Genomic DNA, 20,390 nt, shown 5'->3' with positions numbered 1-20,390 from the left:
TTGGAGAAATAGGGATGTGAGTCATAACAGGAGTTCAAGATTCAAAACATTTCATGCAAAGCAGTACAAAGACATTCAGTTAACCTCTCATGTCCTGGTAACGATGTTGGAAATTCTTTTGTGCATTGCAATATCGGACTTATGCCTGATGGGGAAGCTAAGCTTACTTCTTTTGATGTATCTAGGGCAATTCTATTTAATCAGTGGTTTGGGTATCTCATTTTAGATATCTAAATTGGAAATTTTTTGCAAATACCCACAGTTATGAAACACCCTGTGATCTTCAGGATAGGATAAAATTTTGCATTTCTTACCCATCTGGACTTAGGGGAGATGAATTTCATGCCTTATAGAAATTGCAGGTTTCATCTTTTAGAATGTATTTCTTCAACTGGAAATCAGCTAGGCTAGAAGGGATTCACATTTTTTTAAAGCCCCTTCTATTAAGGAATCAGAGGGGTTGATTGGCTAGAAAAAAAATTAATTCAATCATTTCTTTGTTTCTATTAGACAGAGAGACCTTTTCACACAGCATCCCCCATTGCTCTGTACCTCTCATTACCCCGTAATATATTTCAAATCTATGTAAGAAAATGTTATTCCATGATTCTTCAACTAGAAATGTGGCTCTCAACATCTCCCCACTACAGAAGATTCCTGTCTGCCTTTTGGCACGCTGCTTCAGGTTTCTCAGGCAAGCTGGGAGATTATCTCCTGAGTACAGACTACGAGGGAAACTCTAGCTCTGTTGAAATCAATGGAGTTTGGCTGTTGGCCTTAAAGGAGTGAGCAGTTAAGTCTCTTTTAGGTTAGCAGCATAATAAACAACCTGGTTTAGAAATGTTTCCTACTCAGGGTTCCCTGAAGGTCATCCTTACGTCCATGCTCACCTGCCATTCAGATCATGAGCTTCCACTCGTGGCCTGAATTGTTTCACACATGCTACCGCCTCCAGAGCCCATCTACCTGGGCAGATAAATCAGTAAGGACATCTGACAACCAACTGCCGAACAGCCTGAAAGACAGCATGGGGGTGGCAGGCAAAGGGGAGGTAAGGCATGTCACGGCTGCGGTTGCTCCCCGGAACGCTCTGTCAGAGCGTTGCAGATACAGCTGCGGCATCTGAGCACAATTGCCTGGAGCTCCCCACTGGCCGGTCTCTTTGGGGAGCCTCACTGAGTGGCGAGATCTCTAACGGTAGAGCTATACTATGCAGAGAAAGAGATCACAGTGATCTCCTGAAGTATCACACCGGAGCACTGTGGGGGGCACTGGGAGCCATCCCCAGGAAGCTCCTTGCAGGACTGCGGGCTGTATCTATATTACACTTAGCACAAGGACCTCTGGCCCTGCGTGGGACCCTTGGGCATTGATGCACTATAACAATTAAATAATGATAGTAATAAAACTTGCCTACGCAGTTGCGTACATTTCATGCAAGCTGAGATGGCATCATAAGTAAAGCAGTTCTTCCACCTTGTGGTTAGACAGACTACTACCTGGCAGAGTTTGTACATCAAAAATCACAGACTGCGTACAAATACTGCTATTAAGCGGACCCAGCGCGCAAAGGGCTATCGCTATCACAGGATCCCTCTTGCAGACCAATGCTACAAATATTAACTAGCCCCAATTTGTAAGGTGAACGTTCGCGTGCGTGTATATACTTACACACGTGTGTACAAACGAATAGATTTGTAATGCCCTCTAGCGATCCCAGCCCACAGATGCTGTGAGACCTGGTGTAACAACAGCTAGAGTGTCTCCTTCATCCTCCTTGGTGAACAAAGGCCTTTATTCAATGCAACACGCAAGATCTGACACACTGATAAAATGTGTTGGTGTGGGAACAGAGTGTGAGCTTGTCACAGACATGGAAACTGTGATCTCTTCAAATAGAGACTGTAGCCAGTTTCTGTGAACAACACCACTAGAACTAAAAGGAACCATTTGGACGCAGTGAAAAATTCATCTGTGCTTCTTCTCCCCATTTCTATTCTCCGCCCCTATTTTCTGCTTTCTACCTCTGGCTATTGAAGCAATCATATCGTCTTTGTTGTTTGCATCAGGGTACAATTCCGCACGATTAGGTCCAGCGTCTGTAGCCAGTCGCCACAGAGTGAAGCCTGATTTCAAAAGCAGTGATTAAATGTCAACTTTGTACTAATGCAATAGAGGTATATTGAGATGTATAATTTTGCAGTAAATGCTGAAGATTTGCACTGTGTGAAACAGTGGAACACATTGGCTAACAAACTTCAGAGCCAGTAAGTGAATATTAATGTTTTTAATGGTCCTAAATTACACTATTTCTGAAGCAGGATTAGCTTGGTTATATAAGAGGGACTGATTTGGTTCAAAGAATAGCAAAACATGAAAAGAACAAGCTGTTTAAAATCTATGTCTGCTTCTCAGATGTTGCTGTTCTCTAAAGAGCAGTTTATTAATTACATGCTACCCTCCTCCTCCTCATCATCATCATCATTCCAGTTGTACCAGCTGGCACCACTCTAAACTGAGTCCTCTTGCAGTAGTAGGTGCTTCCCAAACGCAGTGTAAAAATCAGCCCTAGTGTATCAAATTCCCTTTTTTGCCACTCAGTCTGCAACTGGCTGCCAAAATAGTTCCCCAAGATAAACTGTCAAAGTCAGAGAGTCACATCAGATCAAAATTTGACCCAGTGTCTCACATGCCTTTACTGTAATAATTCCCCAATAACTGTATCTTCAGTTTCTTTCGCTCTTCTGTTCTGCAGTGACAGCTGATTATACAAAGGAGCTGAACTTGGCTCCTCTCTACATATTTTTTACTGCAGTTGGCAAAACAGGGTTTTTTTTCACTGTAAGGTCCTAAGAAAGCTAGTTTTCATCAACCGTTTTTTCTGCCTAGAACTGAACTTCAGTGCCAAATTTCAGCTGTAGGACTGTACCCTCTTTGCCCTAAATGTGAAGTTGTTCAGACCCAGAATGGACAAAATAGAGATGTAAGCAAAAACTAATGAGTTTTCAGTTTCCATGTATAAGTTGACAATTCTATGTAATTATAAGGTTCATTTTCTTACAGGTGGAAACCAAATTATCTTATTGTCTAAAATTATTTCAAAAAAACAACAGGAACCCAAGAAGTCTGACAGGTGGGCCATGCAAAGAATTAAGTCTATTAAATATTTTTACCTGTTCTTATGGCACAGATGAAGGCTACTAGCACAAAAAGCACGTGTGACTATCCCACAAAGCCAATTTTTAAGGACAGACTTATCACTGTGGAGGGGAAATAGACTGGCACCCTAGAAGATTGATATTACTTGTCAAAAGAACAATTACAATAGGAACAGTAGATTGGCAAGCTTCCCCTCAGACTCTTTCAAAAATGCCTGAGCTTGATTCAGAGATAACACCTTTGAGAAGACACCTTTAGTCTTATGGGTGAAATTCATCTCTTTTAACATTAGATGCCTAAAATATAGGTACCTAGTCTGAAGTGGTTACCTTAGTTCCTTCTATAATCAATAGAGATCGATAACTTTGAAGGATAATTCATTTACTCTGAAAACAGATGCGTAAAATAGGTAGAGTGAGTATTTCTCCAGAGGTGTCCACTTGTATCTCCATTGACCACAGAGAGTCTAGACAACTACCTAGACACCTGACTTCTAAAGGGCTAAAAGCAGATGAGCCATTTAGATAAGGAAAAAGCCATATTACCCTTTCTACCCTTTCTGCCAGTGACCTGGCAGAGTGATGTTATCAGCACCACTCACAATAGTTTGCCTTATTTAATAAATTCAGCAAATTCTGACATTTCATTGCATGCTTCTACCATCAGTCCCGTAGATCACTGCTGTTGCTTCCTTGCCCAGACTTCCACAAAACCACTGCTACTTCTTCCTTCTTTTCCACCTGTCGGCTCTGGTAAACCAGGCACAGTGCCCATGTTAGTAAGTCAAAATGATCTTACCAAATCATGTCAGCTGGAAAGCAGTTGCTTTACCTCTAATTAGAAATGGGTGGCTTAAAACCAGTTTTGATAATCTGGATGTTTTGAAATAAGCTGCTCTGGACAAGAACTGACTAAAACATTCTCAGACCCATTGGCAGATGTCTTCAATGGACTCCTAGAGAAGTATGGTTTCAGAAGCTTGGAGAAGGGCAAATATACTGTCCACCAATTAAAAAACAAACAAATTTAAAAAAAAAAAAAAAAACAGGAAATGGGAATTAGGAATAGTCTTTTAAACTTAATCTCACAAAAGTAGGGATCAAATAATCAAGCAAGGCATACCTAAGTACCTAGAAAACAACAGGGAGATTTGTGGAAGCCATGATGGGTTTCACAGAGCCTATACGCTGACTCCAATTGCTTTGTATTAACACCTCTATTTGCTTTTCTCTTTCCTCTAACTTCTGTTTACCTTTTGTTTTCAGACCAGTGATAACTCCCTCTATAAGGGCCTGGAAAGCACACAGGGCATTATGTGACTCTCAGAAAGACCTTCCACAGTAAGTCAACGTGAGCACATTTCACTTGGTGGTGCTCCTGGGTGATAGTGATATGTTGACATACCATGACTTCTTTGACAGGCAGAACAATGTTTCACATTTTCACCAATGTTTCATATTTTATTAGAAGCCCAGCTCTACCAGGGTGTGTTTAACCCAGCCTCAGGCAAGCAATGGCTGCATCCCACCACCAGCTGCCATTTTGCGTGAGGGGTGCAAGGAGCTTCTTACTGCAGAGACAGGCCTAACCGTTCCCCTATAAAAACATAAAAGCAGAAAATAAATTTTAAGCGTTTACTTATGTATTTATTTGTCAAAATCTCTTAAACCAACGTTACCATTTCTGGTAGCTAAACCACGCGTTCCTCAAAATAACCTACGACCTCAACACCTCCCCACGGCCCTTCCCAGGTGCTAGTCCCACACCGCGTTAAGATGGCGGCCGGGGGGGACCAAGACTACAACTCCCAGCAAGCCGCGCCACCTCGTCATCCGATTGGTTGCATAGACCCGCGGGGAGCCAATAAGCATCAGGGGCCCTCCGCCCTCCCTGAAAGGCGCGGTTCGCTCCGGCAGCAGTGCACGACGGGAGTTGTAGGCGCTGTGCCGTCGCGGTGGCGGAGGGCGGTGGTTGCTGGGGGAGGGCACGGGCTGCGGCGCCTGCGCAGCGGCGGCGGTCGGCGGACCCGGCGCGTGGCAGGAAGCGGAAGGGGGCGGCCGGGATCAATCCCTGACGTGTCTTTCCGAGGCCGCCGCTGCCGCCGCCGCTCGCTCTCTGCTCCCGTCCGGCGGCCGCCATGGGCAGTGAGTACCGGGGCGCCTCGGCCGGGCGGCGGCAGGGAGGGAGGGAGGGGAGCGGGGAGGGTCTCCGCGGGACGCGCGATAGCCAAGGGGCCGCGGCTCGGCCGCCGGCTCGCCTTTCGCGGGCACCTTGGGGCCGGCCCTCCTCACGGGCGGCGCGTTCCCCCCGCTCCCCTCCAGGGCGGCGGGGAGCCCCTCTGAGGGGCGTCAGCCTGGGGGCGGCACTCTCTCCGTGGCCAGCCCTGCGCGGGTTTCCCTTCCTCGCGTTTAGAGGGTCCCTCTGGATTCTTTATTCCCCCCCTCGCCGTGAAAGACCCATTTCCTGGTGACGGCAGGTTTTCCTAGGGAAGGAGGGGAGCTCGCTCGCTCCGTGATGCCCGGTGACCGGGCCGCTCTGCCTGGCGGGCACTCCCGGGCCCGGCCATCCCAGGCTCGAGTGTGCCTGGTGCGGTACCGAGGCGGGGAGAGATGGGCTGTCAGGTTGGCGGCTGGTCATAACGCTTTCAATTACATTGTCAGAGTAAACTATAAATGGTAATCTGCAGTCTAGAAGTTATGCGTGTGAATGGAAGCCTTCAGAGTCTGCTACCTCGAGGAAGAGCTGCTTGAAAAGCATCGTAGTCAATTTGTATACTATTGTAGATGTGGGAGAGAATCACGATCTGCTTTTGTTTAAACTCACAGTCCAGTGTAACTTTTCAGGCAATTAATCGTTTGAAATTAAGTAAATAATTTTATGGGCTGGTCTTAAAGCGTTACAAAATTGCCACTGAAGTTGCAGCCTTCCACAAAGAAGTGGGAAGCCACCAATAGTTTCATTTCTTTGGCATCATCGTATGCTTTTTAGTTCAGGTCAGTCCAAAATATGTGTGCAGTTTTAGATCTGTCGTAAGAGGTTTAGCATTACCTTGGTTCCAAATCAGATCTCTCTGCTCATAGGAGAACTTGTGGCTTTGGAGATACCCTCTTCTTTTGTATGCTTATTCCGAGACAGACTTTTCTGATCTAAGGATATGTCCTTTTGACTAGGAGGAGATCATTGCATGAGGCATTCTGTAAAGTAACTTGAACTGTTGCTTATGAACAGTGTGTAGGAATTCTTAAGCTGTATGGCCCAAAAGTAACCCCTGACTTAAAACTGTCTGGGATATTGTATTTCTCGAATATCAGATTAGGGGAGAAGCTATTATGAAATAAAAGTTCAAGAGTATTGATAAATTAATGCAAAACAATGGCAAGGGGGAGGGGTTTTGCACTGTCAACCTACTTGTAAAATGGGAAAACTTTCGACCTTTTTTTTTTCTTCTGTTTCCAGTCTATATTTTACTTACACCATATTAGGTGAATCTCTCTTTATTTAGAACAGATAAGAATTTAATTTTTAAAAAAACCCACAACAACAAAACTTTGTCCTTAACTGAGACTCTTAATATATTAAATACATGTACAAAATCAATTTTACTTGAGCTTTCCCCAGTGTTCTTTGTATCTGTATGTTCACTTTGTCTTTTAACTAATTTCCATACAGTAAAATTTCTTGAAGTAATCAAGCCTTTCTGTGTTATCTTGCCTGAAATCCAAAAGCCAGAACGGAAGGTAAGTTAATGAAATTTTATTTATAGGTTTGTATTTGTGTAATATGAGATGTTTACAGCTTAGTTTGCACTTGTGGGATTTGGGGGTTTTTTTTCCTGTTGGGAGAATGGCAATTATAGGCATAACTGTTTTTAGTGGAGTGCTTGTCTAGTACCTCCTGTACTGTGGATATGGCTGTACAAGAATGTATTTGCTGGTAATTGCAATTGTGCAGATACAGTTATACCATAGCAGTGAGCGGTGAGAAGTTGAAAGCAGTAAATGTTGGAGTGTAAACTAGAGTAGTTTAAAATAGCAACTTGAAAATCTTTGCTGCTTAAGTTCTAATCTAAGACTGTTTGCTAAGGTAAGCTTCTTTGTATTATTTTTTTTTTCTCACCAGAAGCTCTTTCTTATGAAAATGTAAGACTCATTTCTGTGGAAGTATTAGAATTAGCTTCCATTAACATAAGCTTGTTTATTTGCCATTTTCCTTGGCCTTATATAGTGTAAAAGGGATGAAGAGCGAGTTATTTTCTTCAGGATGTCCTGTACTTTGTCCCTTCACAAGAAAATCAAGTGTGCTTTAGCTACTATGAAAGTTTGCCTGATTGATTAGATCTTGTTATCTTGACAGCTTTGCCATATTTGGTTGTTGGTTTTTGTTTTTGTTTTTTCCTTTAGATTCAGTTTAAGGAAAAGGTATTATGGACAGCTATCACACTCTTCATCTTCTTAGTATGTTGCCAGGTATGTTTCTTCTCTTGTTTTTAAGGAAGAGCTGAAATGTTTAAACGATGTTATGAAGTCTCTAATCCTGTTTCCTCTGTTGGCTGGAAATCCAGATTCCCTTGTTCGGTATCATGTCATCAGACTCAGCAGATCCTTTCTACTGGATGAGAGTGATTTTGGCATCGAATAGAGGTATGGTCAGTCTTTCAGGAGGACTTTTTTTTAAGCTTGAATCAGAACATTTTTGGACTTTCTTACATTGCATTCTATTTTAATGAAGATAAAAATTGAAGTAGAGCAGGAAAAGTATATATTATGTAAAATGATAAACCAGTGTGGCATTGGGAAAGGCACAACTCTGTGGACAAAATGAGTTTACGGTTGGCTGTGTGCAACCTATTGTATGTATGCAAATCAAGGAGCATTTTGGAGGGAAAAGGGTTAGGGAAGAGACAGTTCCTAATTACCTGCATCGCTGCTCTAGCAATCTCCTGTATATAATTCAAGCTTTTTGATTTGTGTTTCAAACCATGTTATACGTGTGGTGTTGTTTTCTGGGTGACATTTGAGTCTGTCTCACAGAAGATTAAAATTTATGATAGTTTGTGTAAATTTCAGTTTCTTGTAGAGGCTTTCTAATGCAGGTGTGAATTAAGAATGGTGACAGTTTCCTGAATTCACTTTGTTATTATATATCATTTGGGCTATCCATCAGTTTATAGCATCATCAGATGTGCGTATATGCATGTGTGGTGGGTTGACCCTGGTTGGATGTCAGGTGCCCACCAAAGCTGCTCTATCACTCCCCCTCCTCAGCTGGACAGGAGAGAGAAAATACAACAAAAGGCTCATGGGTTGAGATAAGGACAGGGAGAGATCACTTGCCAATTATCGTCATGGGCAAAACAGACTGGACTTGGGGAAAAAGTAATTTTATTTATTACCAATCAAATCAGAGTAGGGTAGTGAGAAATAAAACCAAATCTTAAAACACTTTCCCCCCGCCCCTCCCTTCTTCCCAGACGCAACTTCACTCCTGATTTTCTCTCCCTCCTCCCTGCCAGTGGCTCAGGGGGACAGGGAATGGGGGTTGCGGTCAGTTAATTACATTACACATTGTCTCTGCTGCCCCTTCCTCCTCAGGGGGAGGACTCCTCACACTCTTCCCCTGCTCCGGCATGGGGAGATGTGTCCTCTATGAACTTCTCCAAAATGAGTCCATCCTGTGGGCTACAGTTCTTCACAAACTGCTCCAGTGTGGGTCCCTTCCACGGGGCCACAAGTCCTGCCAGCAAATCTGCTCCAGCACAGGCTCTTCTCTCCATGGGTCCACAGATCCTGCCAGGAGCCTGCTTCAGCACGGACTTCCCATGGGGTCATAGCTTCCTTCAGGCATCCACCTGCTCCAGTGTGGGATCCTCTCTGGGCTGCAGGTGGATATCTGCTCCAGTGTGGACCTCCATGGGCTGCAGGGGGACAGCCTGCCTCACCACGGTCTTCACCATGGGCTGCAGCGGAATCTCTGCTCTGGTGCCTGGAGCACTCCCTCCCGCTCCTTCTTCACTGACCTGGGGGTCTGCAGAGTTGTTTCTCTCACATATTCTCACTCCTCTCTCCAGCTGCAGTTGCTGCTGCACTGGTTGTTGGGTGTGGGGTTTGGGTTTTTTCCCTTCTTAACCATGTTATCACAGAGGTGCCACCTTCGTTGCTGATGGACTCAGCCTTAGCCAGTGGTGGGTCCATCTTGGAGCCAGCTGGCACTGGCTCTGTCAGACATGAGGGAAGCTTCTAGCAGCTTCTCCAGAAGCCAACCCTGTAGCCCCCTGCTACCAAAACCTTGCCATGCAAACACAATACAGCATGAATGCAACTTGGTGCACTCCTCAAAAAAGTTTGGGGTTTCCTCTTTAAAATTACAAATAATAAAGTGACTGATTGTCAAAGGCAGAAAGCAAATTCCTGCATTGTTTTATGCAGAGTAAATCTGTTCTTTTTTCGGCAAACATAGTTTTTAAGGTACTGAGTAATGTATTACTTATCAGACTGACTTTTAGCAAGCTTCTGTTATCATTGAAACCTTTTACATGTACGGAGATTGGGAGTTTTATATCTTCTCCATCACAATGCAAAGGATGGAAGAAACAAGCTTTGAACTTCAAAGGTGCCTGGGTATGGTACACCCCATTATTTTCTTTCATTGTTCTTCTTGTGTCTGGCAGGTACGTTGATGGAGCTAGGCATTTCACCTATTGTCACTTCTGGGCTTATCATGCAGCTCTTGGCAGGTGCCAAGATAATTGAGGTTGGTGACACCCCAAAGGACAGAGCTCTCTTCAATGGAGCACAGAAATGTGAGTAACAGCTGATAGAAAAGGCTGATGTTTTACAGTATCTAACCCTAACAATAGAAGATGTAAACTTACCATGTGATGAATGTTGGAGTCGGATATATGGGTTCTGTCATGCTATGTGTTGATGTTGTGCTGCAGATTTTTGTATTTCATCAGTCTTTGACTGCTCTCTGGCTTGTTAGCTGTTAAGCTTCAGAAAGTTTTGAAAAGGAAAAGTATCTGTGCAATTGGCATTGCTGTTGTATTCTCACTGGATAAACTAAGCAATATATAGACTGTGGGGACCCAGCCCTTGAACTGTATTGGTCAGTGTTAACGTAAAAAAGTTAATTTTGATTGAGATACTGTAGTTGGTTTTTACCTTGCAGTTTGAAGCATGGTTCTTTCTCAGCAACAGGATCTCTGTGCTCTGTTGATAAATGACTTTTAGAAAAATCTGAGTATTCTTTAGCTATTTGATGCTGTACCACACTTACTGATCTGTTTACTGGAAAAAGAACCATAAATTGCTAAGGTAATATCTTAACATCCTCAGAGTTTTCATTATCTAAAGCAATCTTCAGTAACCAAACCCACTTGCTTCTAAGTGTATTTGTTTCTGAAGTCTGTGTGTATTTGTATTTTCAGTGCCATATTTCAGACAACAAACTTAAAATTGCCCTTGAATTTAAACATCCTGTGACTTATGTATTCCTTCCCAAATTTCTCTACAAAGAAGTGATTTATATTTCTCTAATTGCCCATTGACATAAATCTCCAGAACAAGTACATATTTTTTTCTTTTTATTATACAGTGTTTGGAATGATCATTACCATCGGACAGTCTATTGTCTATGTAATGACTGGAATGTATGGAGACCCATCTGAGATGGGTGCTGGTATCTGCTTGCTTATCACAATTCAGGTAATTTCTAGTCCTCTCTACTTGCTCTCCCTTTGAAAGGGTAAAAAAATCAACATTATGGACTGCCTGCCCCACATGCAGAGAAAAAAGATCAAAATGTGCCTGCTTTCTTGAATACATAGTCTTTTCTTATCTTTTAATACAAGTTATTTTTTAACAAAAATTAAAAAGAGGTGGAACTAATGTTGTATTTCTTTTTTTTTACTGTAGCTTTTTGTTGCTGGATTGATAGTTCTGCTCTTGGATGAGCTTCTACAGAAAGGATATGGTCTTGGTTCTGGCATCTCTCTCTTCATCGCTACCAATATCTGTGAGACTATTGTGTGGAAAGCATTCAGCCCCACCACAGTGAACACAGGACGAGGTAATAAGGCATAGTCCATTTTCTTTACAAAAATTTGGTGCAAAAAGGCAAAATCTTTTTTACAGGGTGTTAACTTAAATGGCAAATGCTGTTACGAGCATCTTAGCTGTGTACTTGCCATGTAGTGAATCTTGTTAATACAGCAGCTGCTCCTATGCAAGGTGCAAGTACAAAGACATTTCTTTATAATTTTGTAATATGTCTCAAGATATTTCCTGAACTTGAATTTCTTACAGTGCCTCCATTAAAACTTGTTAATGGTAGACTGCCATTGTTTTATGGTTGCAGCCCAACTTACTGACAGATATCATCTGTTTCTTTCTGCTCCTTGCGTTTCTTACACTTTGCCCCAAAAATCTTGTTCTCCAGACTTGACAGGAGGTGATAATGTTTGGTGCTGTATAATAGAAAACGTAAGTGAGGTTATCACATTTGCTGTAGTACAAACAATAACTAGTGTCTCACTATGAATGATACTAGAAAGCATGCTGCCTCCCTGATTTAATTTTTTTTTTTTCCTTTTTTTCGGTGGGGGGGAGGAAAGGTGGAAAGAACTTGGTGAATGTCAATGTTTCTAGAGACCAATAAAGTTTATTCCATTTGATTGTTGGGCTATGATTTAGTTTCTAGGCCACTACAGGGCAATTTAAAAAAAATCTTGGAAATAACATAGCTGATATGAAGGATGACAGTAGTAAAAGTCTGAGAGCGTGCTGAAGATGCAAAAGACTTGGAGAAATCCCATTCTGAATCCTGTAGTTCAGAAGCAGGCCTAATGGGGCAAAGCACTGAAGTTTGGAGATAATCACAGTGCAAGTAACTTGTTTTTTCTTTTCCTTTCCAAGGCATGGAATTTGAGGGAGCCATCATTGCTCTGTTCCATCTTCTGGCTACTCGCACAGACAAAGTCAGAGCTCTTCGCGAGGCCTTTTACCGTCAGAATCTCCCCAACCTTATGAATCTGATTGCCACCATCTTTGTCTTTGCTATTGTAATTTATTTTCAGGTCAGTTGGAATAAAGAGGGACTGTAAAACTGTTTGTATGGAAGTAGATAATGTCATCTGCTTCCTTCTACAGGAAATTATATTTTCACTTTCTAGTGCCTTCAGAAGTCTTGGTTTTGTACTTGCAACATCTGGATGTTCATTTAACACTAGCTTCTTTTAATCAGTTTCCATGTATACTGTAGCCACACAAAACACTTGAGACCTACTTTGGTCTCTGAAAAAAAACCCAAACCAAACCAGATGAATGTGTACATGTAATACTGCCTAACCCAAACACTGTTGCTTTTTGCTGGAAAATACTTTGAAGCTTTTAAGCCTGTGTGTCTGTTACAGTTTGTTGCAGCAAACTTCTGAAGAATATAGAAAGTTTTAATGTTTCTTTTCCTGGATGCTATGTTCAGTCTTCCTGAAATGTCAGATTTCTTCTGATGTCTACGTCTTTCATACCTTCTTAGATGTGTATTTTTAGACCACCCTCCAGGCTTCCAGGCCCTTCGCAGAAGTGTTTGCATGGATGGCCCTCTGGGTAGAATATGTGTACTTGCACAAAACGATTGCAGGTTTTTTTCTGTGGCTGTCAAAGCCACTTGCAATTTGTGACCTGTGGTATGGGTTCATGTCCAGATATAATGGGGGACTTTCTTTTGAAAACTTTTCAGGGCTTCAGAGTGGATCTTCCTATCAAATCTGCTCGCTACCGTGGCCAGTACAACACCTACCCTATCAAGCTGTTCTATACTTCCAACATTCCCATTATTCTTCAGTCCGCCCTGGTGTCAAACTTGTACGTCATCTCCCAGATGCTTTCTGCTCGCTTCAGTGGCAACTTACTGGTTAGCCTGTTGGGCACTTGGTCTGTGAGTATTCCTTTTAATCTTGCATACCGCTTTATAAGAGCACAATTAAAATGCATGGTTGAAGAGATGGTCTCTCTAAATACTACAGCACACTTCTACAGGCAGTCGTGTAGACTGAAACTCCTAAATTAGTAAGTTGTTTAAATTAATGGTAGAGTATGAGACCTGCTGTGATCAGTGTAGCTGTTAGGTCTCCATTTACCTTTTACCTTGGGCTGTTCTTTGCTGTTCTAGGTATTTTTGTTGTTCCTTATTGTATTAAATTTCCACTTTAGAAACCGCTTGTGATAGTAAAGTTGAATCTTTGTGTGCTGCTGTAGTAGTAATGATACACAGTGACATGGAAGTGATATAAACACAAGCTTAGCTTAATGGCCAAGAACTAGTGAGAAAGTTGGTGACTGCTTGCTTCCTCCTCCTAGGACACGTCATCTGGAGGCCCTGCTCGTGCTTATCCAGTTGGTGGGCTTTGTTATTATCTGTCACCTCCAGAGTCCTTTTCTTCAGTGTTAGAGGACCCTGTACATGCGGTTGTTTATATTGTATTTATGTTGGGCTCCTGTGCTTTCTTCTCTAAGACATGGATTGAAGTCTCTGGCTCCTCTGCTAAAGATGTAAGTTTAAAATGATAAATTATGTAAGTTTACATGATGAAAACAGATGTGCTGTTGTAAGAATAGGACTGACTTTTTTCTGAGATAGCTGTTATGCTGGTAATCTTCTTGGTAATATTTATCGTTTGTATAAAGGGTGACTGTCTTTTTTGTAAGCGAGGAGGATGAGGGCAGAATGGGGGTAATTTTGTCCCTGTTTTCTTTACTGCTTTTTCAAAACCAACAACAAAACTCAATTATTTGCTTTCAGTGGCATTAGGAAACTTTGAATGTTGCTACTTAATGTCAGTATGAGGGCAGGCAAGGTAACAGGAAAGGTAGAAACTCTTTTCAGTGCCAAATGACAGATGCACCATGTGCAAGGCAGTGGCTGCTTAAGAACTTGCAGGTAAAGCTTGAATATCCATGCCTGGCCTAGAGAGCCCTTAACTTCTTTTTGGGGAAGATTAAGTAGAAGTTGTTATTTTTAACTTGAGAGCACTGATAATGGAGAATATAGATCAGTGCATTAATTTACCTGAGCCTAGCTTCTCAAAATTTCCATTTGCTACAGGATATTTGATATTCCGCAGCTATATCATTCTGAAATTGGAATTGGAAAACAAAATGGAAAATAGTTGTCATCGTGGTATGTTTGTATTGTGTGGTTTTGGGTAGGAAATCAAATTTGGCAGCCATATGGAATGGTTTAATCCATTCTTTAACAAGTATGTCATAGTTGCAGAGTTACTGTAACAGCGTGAACACTGTCTTGTTTTGGACTTGCATCTAGCTGCTTGTTGTCAAGCATGAGGGAGGCATTCACAGCCATGTATAGCCAGATTTTTATTTCAGTATAAACCAATATACAGCTTTTAACACTTTAATATACTTCCCTGATACTGGATAAAATTATTTTAAGTTCATATAAACAAGGTCAGAAATAAAAATTGGTAAACCATTACTTAAATGTTCACTGTGTAGTGGAAAACTGGTAGCTTAATTATCTGAAATTGTGTTTTCTCAGTACATTAGATTCAGTGACCAGTACCTTCAGAAGTTCCCCTGCTAGAGTTTCAGTTCCCCTCAATTGTTAGTAAATTGTAACCCTGTACAATTGCAGAAATCCAATTTAAGGATAATGTTTCAAGAAGGGATTCTTTCTAAGTCATATAGTTTCTGATACGGCCTCCCCCAATAAATAGTGAGCTCAGCTGAATGTGGGAAACTGAAATGGAGTGGACGCTTCGTTGGATGGTTTTGCTAACATCTACTAAACTAAACCCTAACCAGGAGAACAGTAGGTGGCAAAACAGGAACTGAATTTGTGTGCAAGAGCCTACAAACTTCCAGATTTTCCTTTTCTCAATAGGACTAGAATTATCAAAAAACATTTTTGTAATTGACAGTGTGGAAAAGTGCCTGTGACTGCAATCTATCTGAAGTTAAAATACTGGATATTTTAAACTCAGATGAATAATGTAAAAAGCAAAACCCAAAAGTCAAAACCGTACAAAAAAAAAAAACCCAAACCCACTACCATTTACTGAAGTGTCTTGGTTCTGTTTTCCCATAGTACTAAGTTCTGTGGCCTTGGCAAATGACGCTAAACTTACTTGCTCCATTCCTTCATTCGATACAGGTTGCCAAACAATTGAAAGAACAGCAAATGGTAATGCGAGGCCACAGAGAAACTTCAATGGTACATGAACTAAACAGGTGAGCTGCACATTTCCCAGGCTATTTATGCGAAGTGTTATGGGGAGACACATGGCAAATTTTGCTTTGACTTCCATTTTCTAGATCCTAGAACACAGATATTATTTGAGCTTCAATGTTACATGCATGAGACATAGAATATTGTCTCATTAATGGAAGGCATGTACAGTACAGCATATTCTTGCCTTAAAATTAGAGAACATACCTTAAATTCTGGAGCTTGTATAAAAATGAAAAAATGTAACAGGAAAATACATTTCATAGGATAGCTAGTAATGAGCATTTGCATGTACTTTACTACTTCAAACTGACGCACAAGTATTTTTTTTACTGTAATTTTTAATGTGTTATGTCTTGAGTACTGTTTTCACATAGAACTTGCTTCTAAAACAAGCAGTTACTTAAATCTACTAGGTGCAGAGGTAGGCAGGGGTTGGTCTCCCTAGGTTTTCTAATTGCAGGATGGGACCTATGCACCCTTCATGTTACAGAAATGTTACCATAACTTTAGATTTCAGTCATCTCCAAATGACTTGAAGAGCCAGTAGCCATAAGCTTAATCTTTGTGCTTAATTGCATGGAAGACTGTAATACCTTCTCTTCTTAGCTTAGCATTTTTTTCCCTCCAGTCAGGTTGAACTTTTTATTTCCTTACCTAGTATACTGGCACTATTGCACGTTCCTTATCTTGGATTGTGAGAGAAGAGAGTATTCTGCCATTGACTTTTTTCCATTTGTGTAGTTTCATTCTTGGTTTGTTGTTTTTTTTAACCACCTGGTTAGATTATCTCTGTAGTGTTCTTTCTGTTCTCAGTGGGATTGGTTTTCTAGAAAAAAAACTGCCTATGATTTAGATACTTTCCATGGATCCCATATACCACTAATCCTAGTATATGTGTTAATATCCTGAGCAAACTCTAGTGGCACTTTTTCTGTTCTCATTTTGTGTTTTACAGGTACATCCCTACAGCTGCTGCATTTGGTGGTCTCTGTATTGGCGCCCTCTCTGTGTTGGCAGACTTCCTTGGGGCAATTGGGTCTGGAACTGGAATTCTGCTTGCTGTCACTATCATTTATCAGTACTTTGAAATTTTTGTAAAGGAACAGAGTGAAGTTGGCAGTATGGGAGCTCTTCTTTTCTAAACCTAGCTTCTCATGGACCCAGGAAAGAGGAGAGGAACATTCTCAAAATATAGCCAGTCAGGTGAAAAGAAGTAACATAAACTTGATAATGTCATTCTACAGGAACACGTATTTTAATAATGTTTCCAAAGCACATTCCCTTATGTTCAAACTTTTCTAGCATACCGTTTGCATTTTATAAATTGATAAGGAAAAATGTGCAAGAAAATTTTTTTAAGAAAATTGTTTTTTAATTATGTGTTGGGAGAATCAGCTTTCTGAGTTGGATTTAGTTCAGTGACTCTTGAAATTTTTTTGAGACCCTTTCAAATTTAGTATACCTGAAGCCTTTACAGGTTTTAATAAATGTTTGTTAAATAAATATTTGGAAGGGATTTTTTGCATTTAACTTGTTTTTGCAGCTCCTTTGCAGTAGTGGTGAGAAAAATCTCTCCCTCTAATGCTGAAGTTCCATAATTACGGTTGTAAGCACAAACAGTATTTTAATATGTTCAGGTTTGTGTTTGGGTTTTATTTCAGTATGGCAGATTTGGAAGGCAGTTGTTTCTTTTTACTAAATGATATCTCTAATTCCAAATGTTTTGTCTTGTAATTACTACGCTAGACCTTGTCAGATGTTGAATATTGGCTTGAGACTGTTGTCAAGTTTCTGTATAAGATGGGAATGTGTTCTTTCCCACCACCCCTCCTCCATAAGCGGAAGACTCGGGTTAGTTGAAATTCTGCCAGAGTCTGTGCCTAAGAGTTGCAGCTTTGAAACTTGGTCATACCGGCAGCTTTGTAAAACCTTCTAATTAGTTTTCATTGCCATTAGTGGTAGTACTTCTAGTTCTGATGCTAGCTGAAAGAAATGGATGTTACGGATACTTAGATGCAAATCTGCTTGTGCTCTTTGCTAAAGCTAAGTTTCTCTCATTGATAATAAATTCTGGTCTTGTAGAAATCAGGATGTTATCTGACTACTCATATCTAGTGCATTTTGAGCCTCATTACCACAGAGGAGTGTGAAAAGAATATATGTTACTTGTCTGTTTCTATAGATCTAGATATGAGACCCTTGTCAGATAACTCTTGCAGGTTGCTTGTGTAGAAGGCTTTTTTCCATCCTATAATCTCATTGACTTGAATGATGCATAGGAAAGTACTTCTTCAGAAGGTATTGGATCTCCTCCTTTTTTTGAAGATCACAACTTCAAATTGGAGAATTTACAGTAAAAGGCTTTAATGGACCAGAGTAATACTTTTCCTTTTTAATTTAGATTGTCAGTACTAATCGGGTGCCTAGGACCAAATGCAAATATTTGTGTATGAGTCTTGTAAATACACTTTTCCTCAATCAGTATTGGACAACATGGAAACCAGAATGAGGAGTTACAATGTTGGAATGTTTCTCTACACTGCATCAACATGCCTTCTGTGCATTTTTGCATGCTGGGCTGACAGTATATGAATTACTGTTTCTGCTTGGAGTGATGGGACTCTGTTACATACCCAAGGAGCGCAGATGACAACATCCAGAAGCCCTTGTTAATGCACTGAGCTCAAATACCAAATGCGTGGGAAATCTGCAAATTTGGAATGAGATATACCTATCAATAAAAGTGAAACTCCTGGGGTGAGGATCACAATTGGAAAAGGAACAGAAGTAATGGAATAAAGTATCTGTGAAACACTCACTACCAACCATTCACTATTACTTCACACTACGCTCAATAATTTTTCTGTCTTTCATAAAGTACTAGTATGCCACAGCACAATTTTGATGTGAAATAAGGGTAAAAAGTGACTTTAAAAGGAGAGGGAAGAAGTATGGTGTGGTGGTTGTGCTTTGGGGATTCTTTTGTTGTTATTTTTCTAGGAAGCCCAATACAGATTTTGTTTTGAAATAAAAAGGACTCCACTTTTGGGCACGCAGCTCTGGCTGGGCTAGAGCTGTACTTGTATTTTTGGTCATATCATCTGTTTGAACTGGTTGCAGCTTAGACAGTTAGTTCTTCAGTGTCTAAGCAGCACTTGTTCTATGCATCTGTATTTTTGTTGTCTAGTGGTGAAATCTTTGTCTATTATCAAGCAGCTACGTCCTCGAAGCAGGACCTGCTGATCACACAGTGGATGTTCACAAAAAGAAATAATGCCTAAACAATCTGCTTTATAAATGAAATAAAGTACATCTTTGGAGCTAATGCTTGGCTTTTGGTTGTTTGGATACTGTTAAATTCTAACACTTGCAGAATAATGTTGGCTGCCTAAGAGACTGTGAAAGTGACCCCTCTCAAAACAGCTGTTTAAAGTGTCAGTGTGAAATAAGACTAATTGTATTTGCTCCAAGTCCTTCTCTCAACAGCAGAACCTGAACCATTCCTCTGGGCTTTCCTGTTCAGAAGAGTTGCAATTCAAAAGGCGCTGCACAAGTAAATAGTGGGAGAACGAGGTAATGATGCATCAGTTTAACAAAAACTATTTCCATATGAAATACAGCGCTAGCTGGTGCCTATGCCCAATATTGTTTTGCCCTCTGAATTTTTAAACTTAGACTAAGGAAAAATTTTCTTTGTTGTCATGGTTTAACCCCAGCCAGGGACTAAGCACCATGTAGCTGCTCACTCACTTCACCCCCATCCAGTGGGATGGGGGAGAGAATCTTGGGAAAAAAAGTAAAACTCATGGGTTGAGATCTGAACAGTTTAATAGAACAGAAAGGAAGAAACTAAAAATGATCATAATAATAAAATGACAGTAATAAAATGGATTGGAATGTACAAAACAAGTGATGCACAATGCAATTGCTCACCACTCACCAGCTCATGCCCAGTTAGTTCTGAGCAGGAATCCCCTCAGCCCCACTCCCCCCAGTTTATATACTGGGCATGATGTCACATGGTATGGAATATCCCTTTGTCCGCTTTGGGTCAGCTGCCCTGGCTGTGTCCCCTCCCAGCTTCTTGTGCCCCTCCAGCCTTCTTGCTGGCTGGGGATGAGAAGCTGAAAAATCCTTGACTTAGTATATAAACACTACTTAGCAACAACTGAATACATCAGCGTGTATCAACATTCTTCTCGTACTAAATCCAAGACATAACACTATACCAGCTACTAGAAAGAAAATTAACTATCCCAGCTGAAACCAGAACACTCCTGAACAGAAATACACTAGTACTTAAAAGTGAATTTAAAATACTGGTACGGGATGCAAGAAGTTCAGCCAAGATTTTGGCCATATATGAAGTTGTTTTAAACAACAGCTTGACTTCTCCCTTGCTGTTTTATTTGTCCCCCAGGAAACCTGCATTAATAATGGCGATGGTTGCTGTAGGAATATTATGTCATCAGACATATGATCATAGAAGTAATTGAAGTCACTGTAGATATTACGAGTTAGCCGCAAGACACCTAGGTGAAATACCAACACCAAGGCATAGTCTGAGATCCTCTTTCTGCTGGTAGTCTTTTAGGTGCAAAATTCTTTGCATAGCCTTTTCTTCCGCACTTTAGAGTTCATGTGAAAGCTTCTGCCACAGCACTTAAGTGCTTGGGTGTTTGATTTTGTCCCTGTCACCATTCAGTAAAGCCTTAAAAATCACCTGGTTTGTTCTAGTTCACTTGTTCCTAGGGCCTATCTCCCTATAATTTTGAGATGGTAAACAAGGCACTTTTTTTCCTAATTCCTCGAACAGTTTGTTGTTGGTTTTTTGTTGTTTTAAAGAAAGAATTCTTTTTTGGCTGCAACTATAAAGGTTGTTGCTTTACTCTGTGAAATGTTTCATAGCTGTGCTCCCTTTATTACTTCTGGGGATAACCCTGTCCCTGTACTGTAAACAGACTGTGATTTGTGAAATAGATTAT

General features: G+C 40.9%; 1 protein-coding gene across 1 annotated transcript; it reads left to right on the top strand.

The window, feature by feature from the left end:
• Positions 1 to 5,184: 5,184 nt before the first annotated feature.
• SEC61A1 (SEC61 translocon subunit alpha 1) lies at positions 5,185 to 18,730 on the top strand. The gene is made up of 12 exons (XM_049827065.1): positions 5,185 to 5,303; positions 6,829 to 6,896; positions 7,560 to 7,625; positions 7,721 to 7,799; positions 9,827 to 9,958; positions 10,753 to 10,862; positions 11,073 to 11,226; positions 12,072 to 12,232; positions 12,895 to 13,092; positions 13,515 to 13,706; positions 15,328 to 15,404; positions 16,361 to 18,730. The coding sequence occupies exons 1-12, from the start codon at positions 5,297 to 5,299 to the stop codon at positions 16,545 to 16,547; spliced, it is 1,431 nt and encodes a 476-aa protein (XP_049683022.1). The 5' UTR covers positions 5,185 to 5,296; the 3' UTR covers positions 16,548 to 18,730.
• The last annotated feature ends 1,660 nt before the right edge of the window (positions 18,731 to 20,390 follow it).

The sequence above is a fragment of the Accipiter gentilis genome, chromosome 23 (genome assembly GCF_929443795.1).
Source record: "Accipiter gentilis chromosome 23, bAccGen1.1, whole genome shotgun sequence".
In the NCBI taxonomy this organism is placed as follows: domain Eukaryota; kingdom Metazoa; phylum Chordata; class Aves; order Accipitriformes; family Accipitridae; genus Astur; species Astur gentilis.
This window is presented reverse-complemented; position numbering and strand designations above follow the sequence as displayed.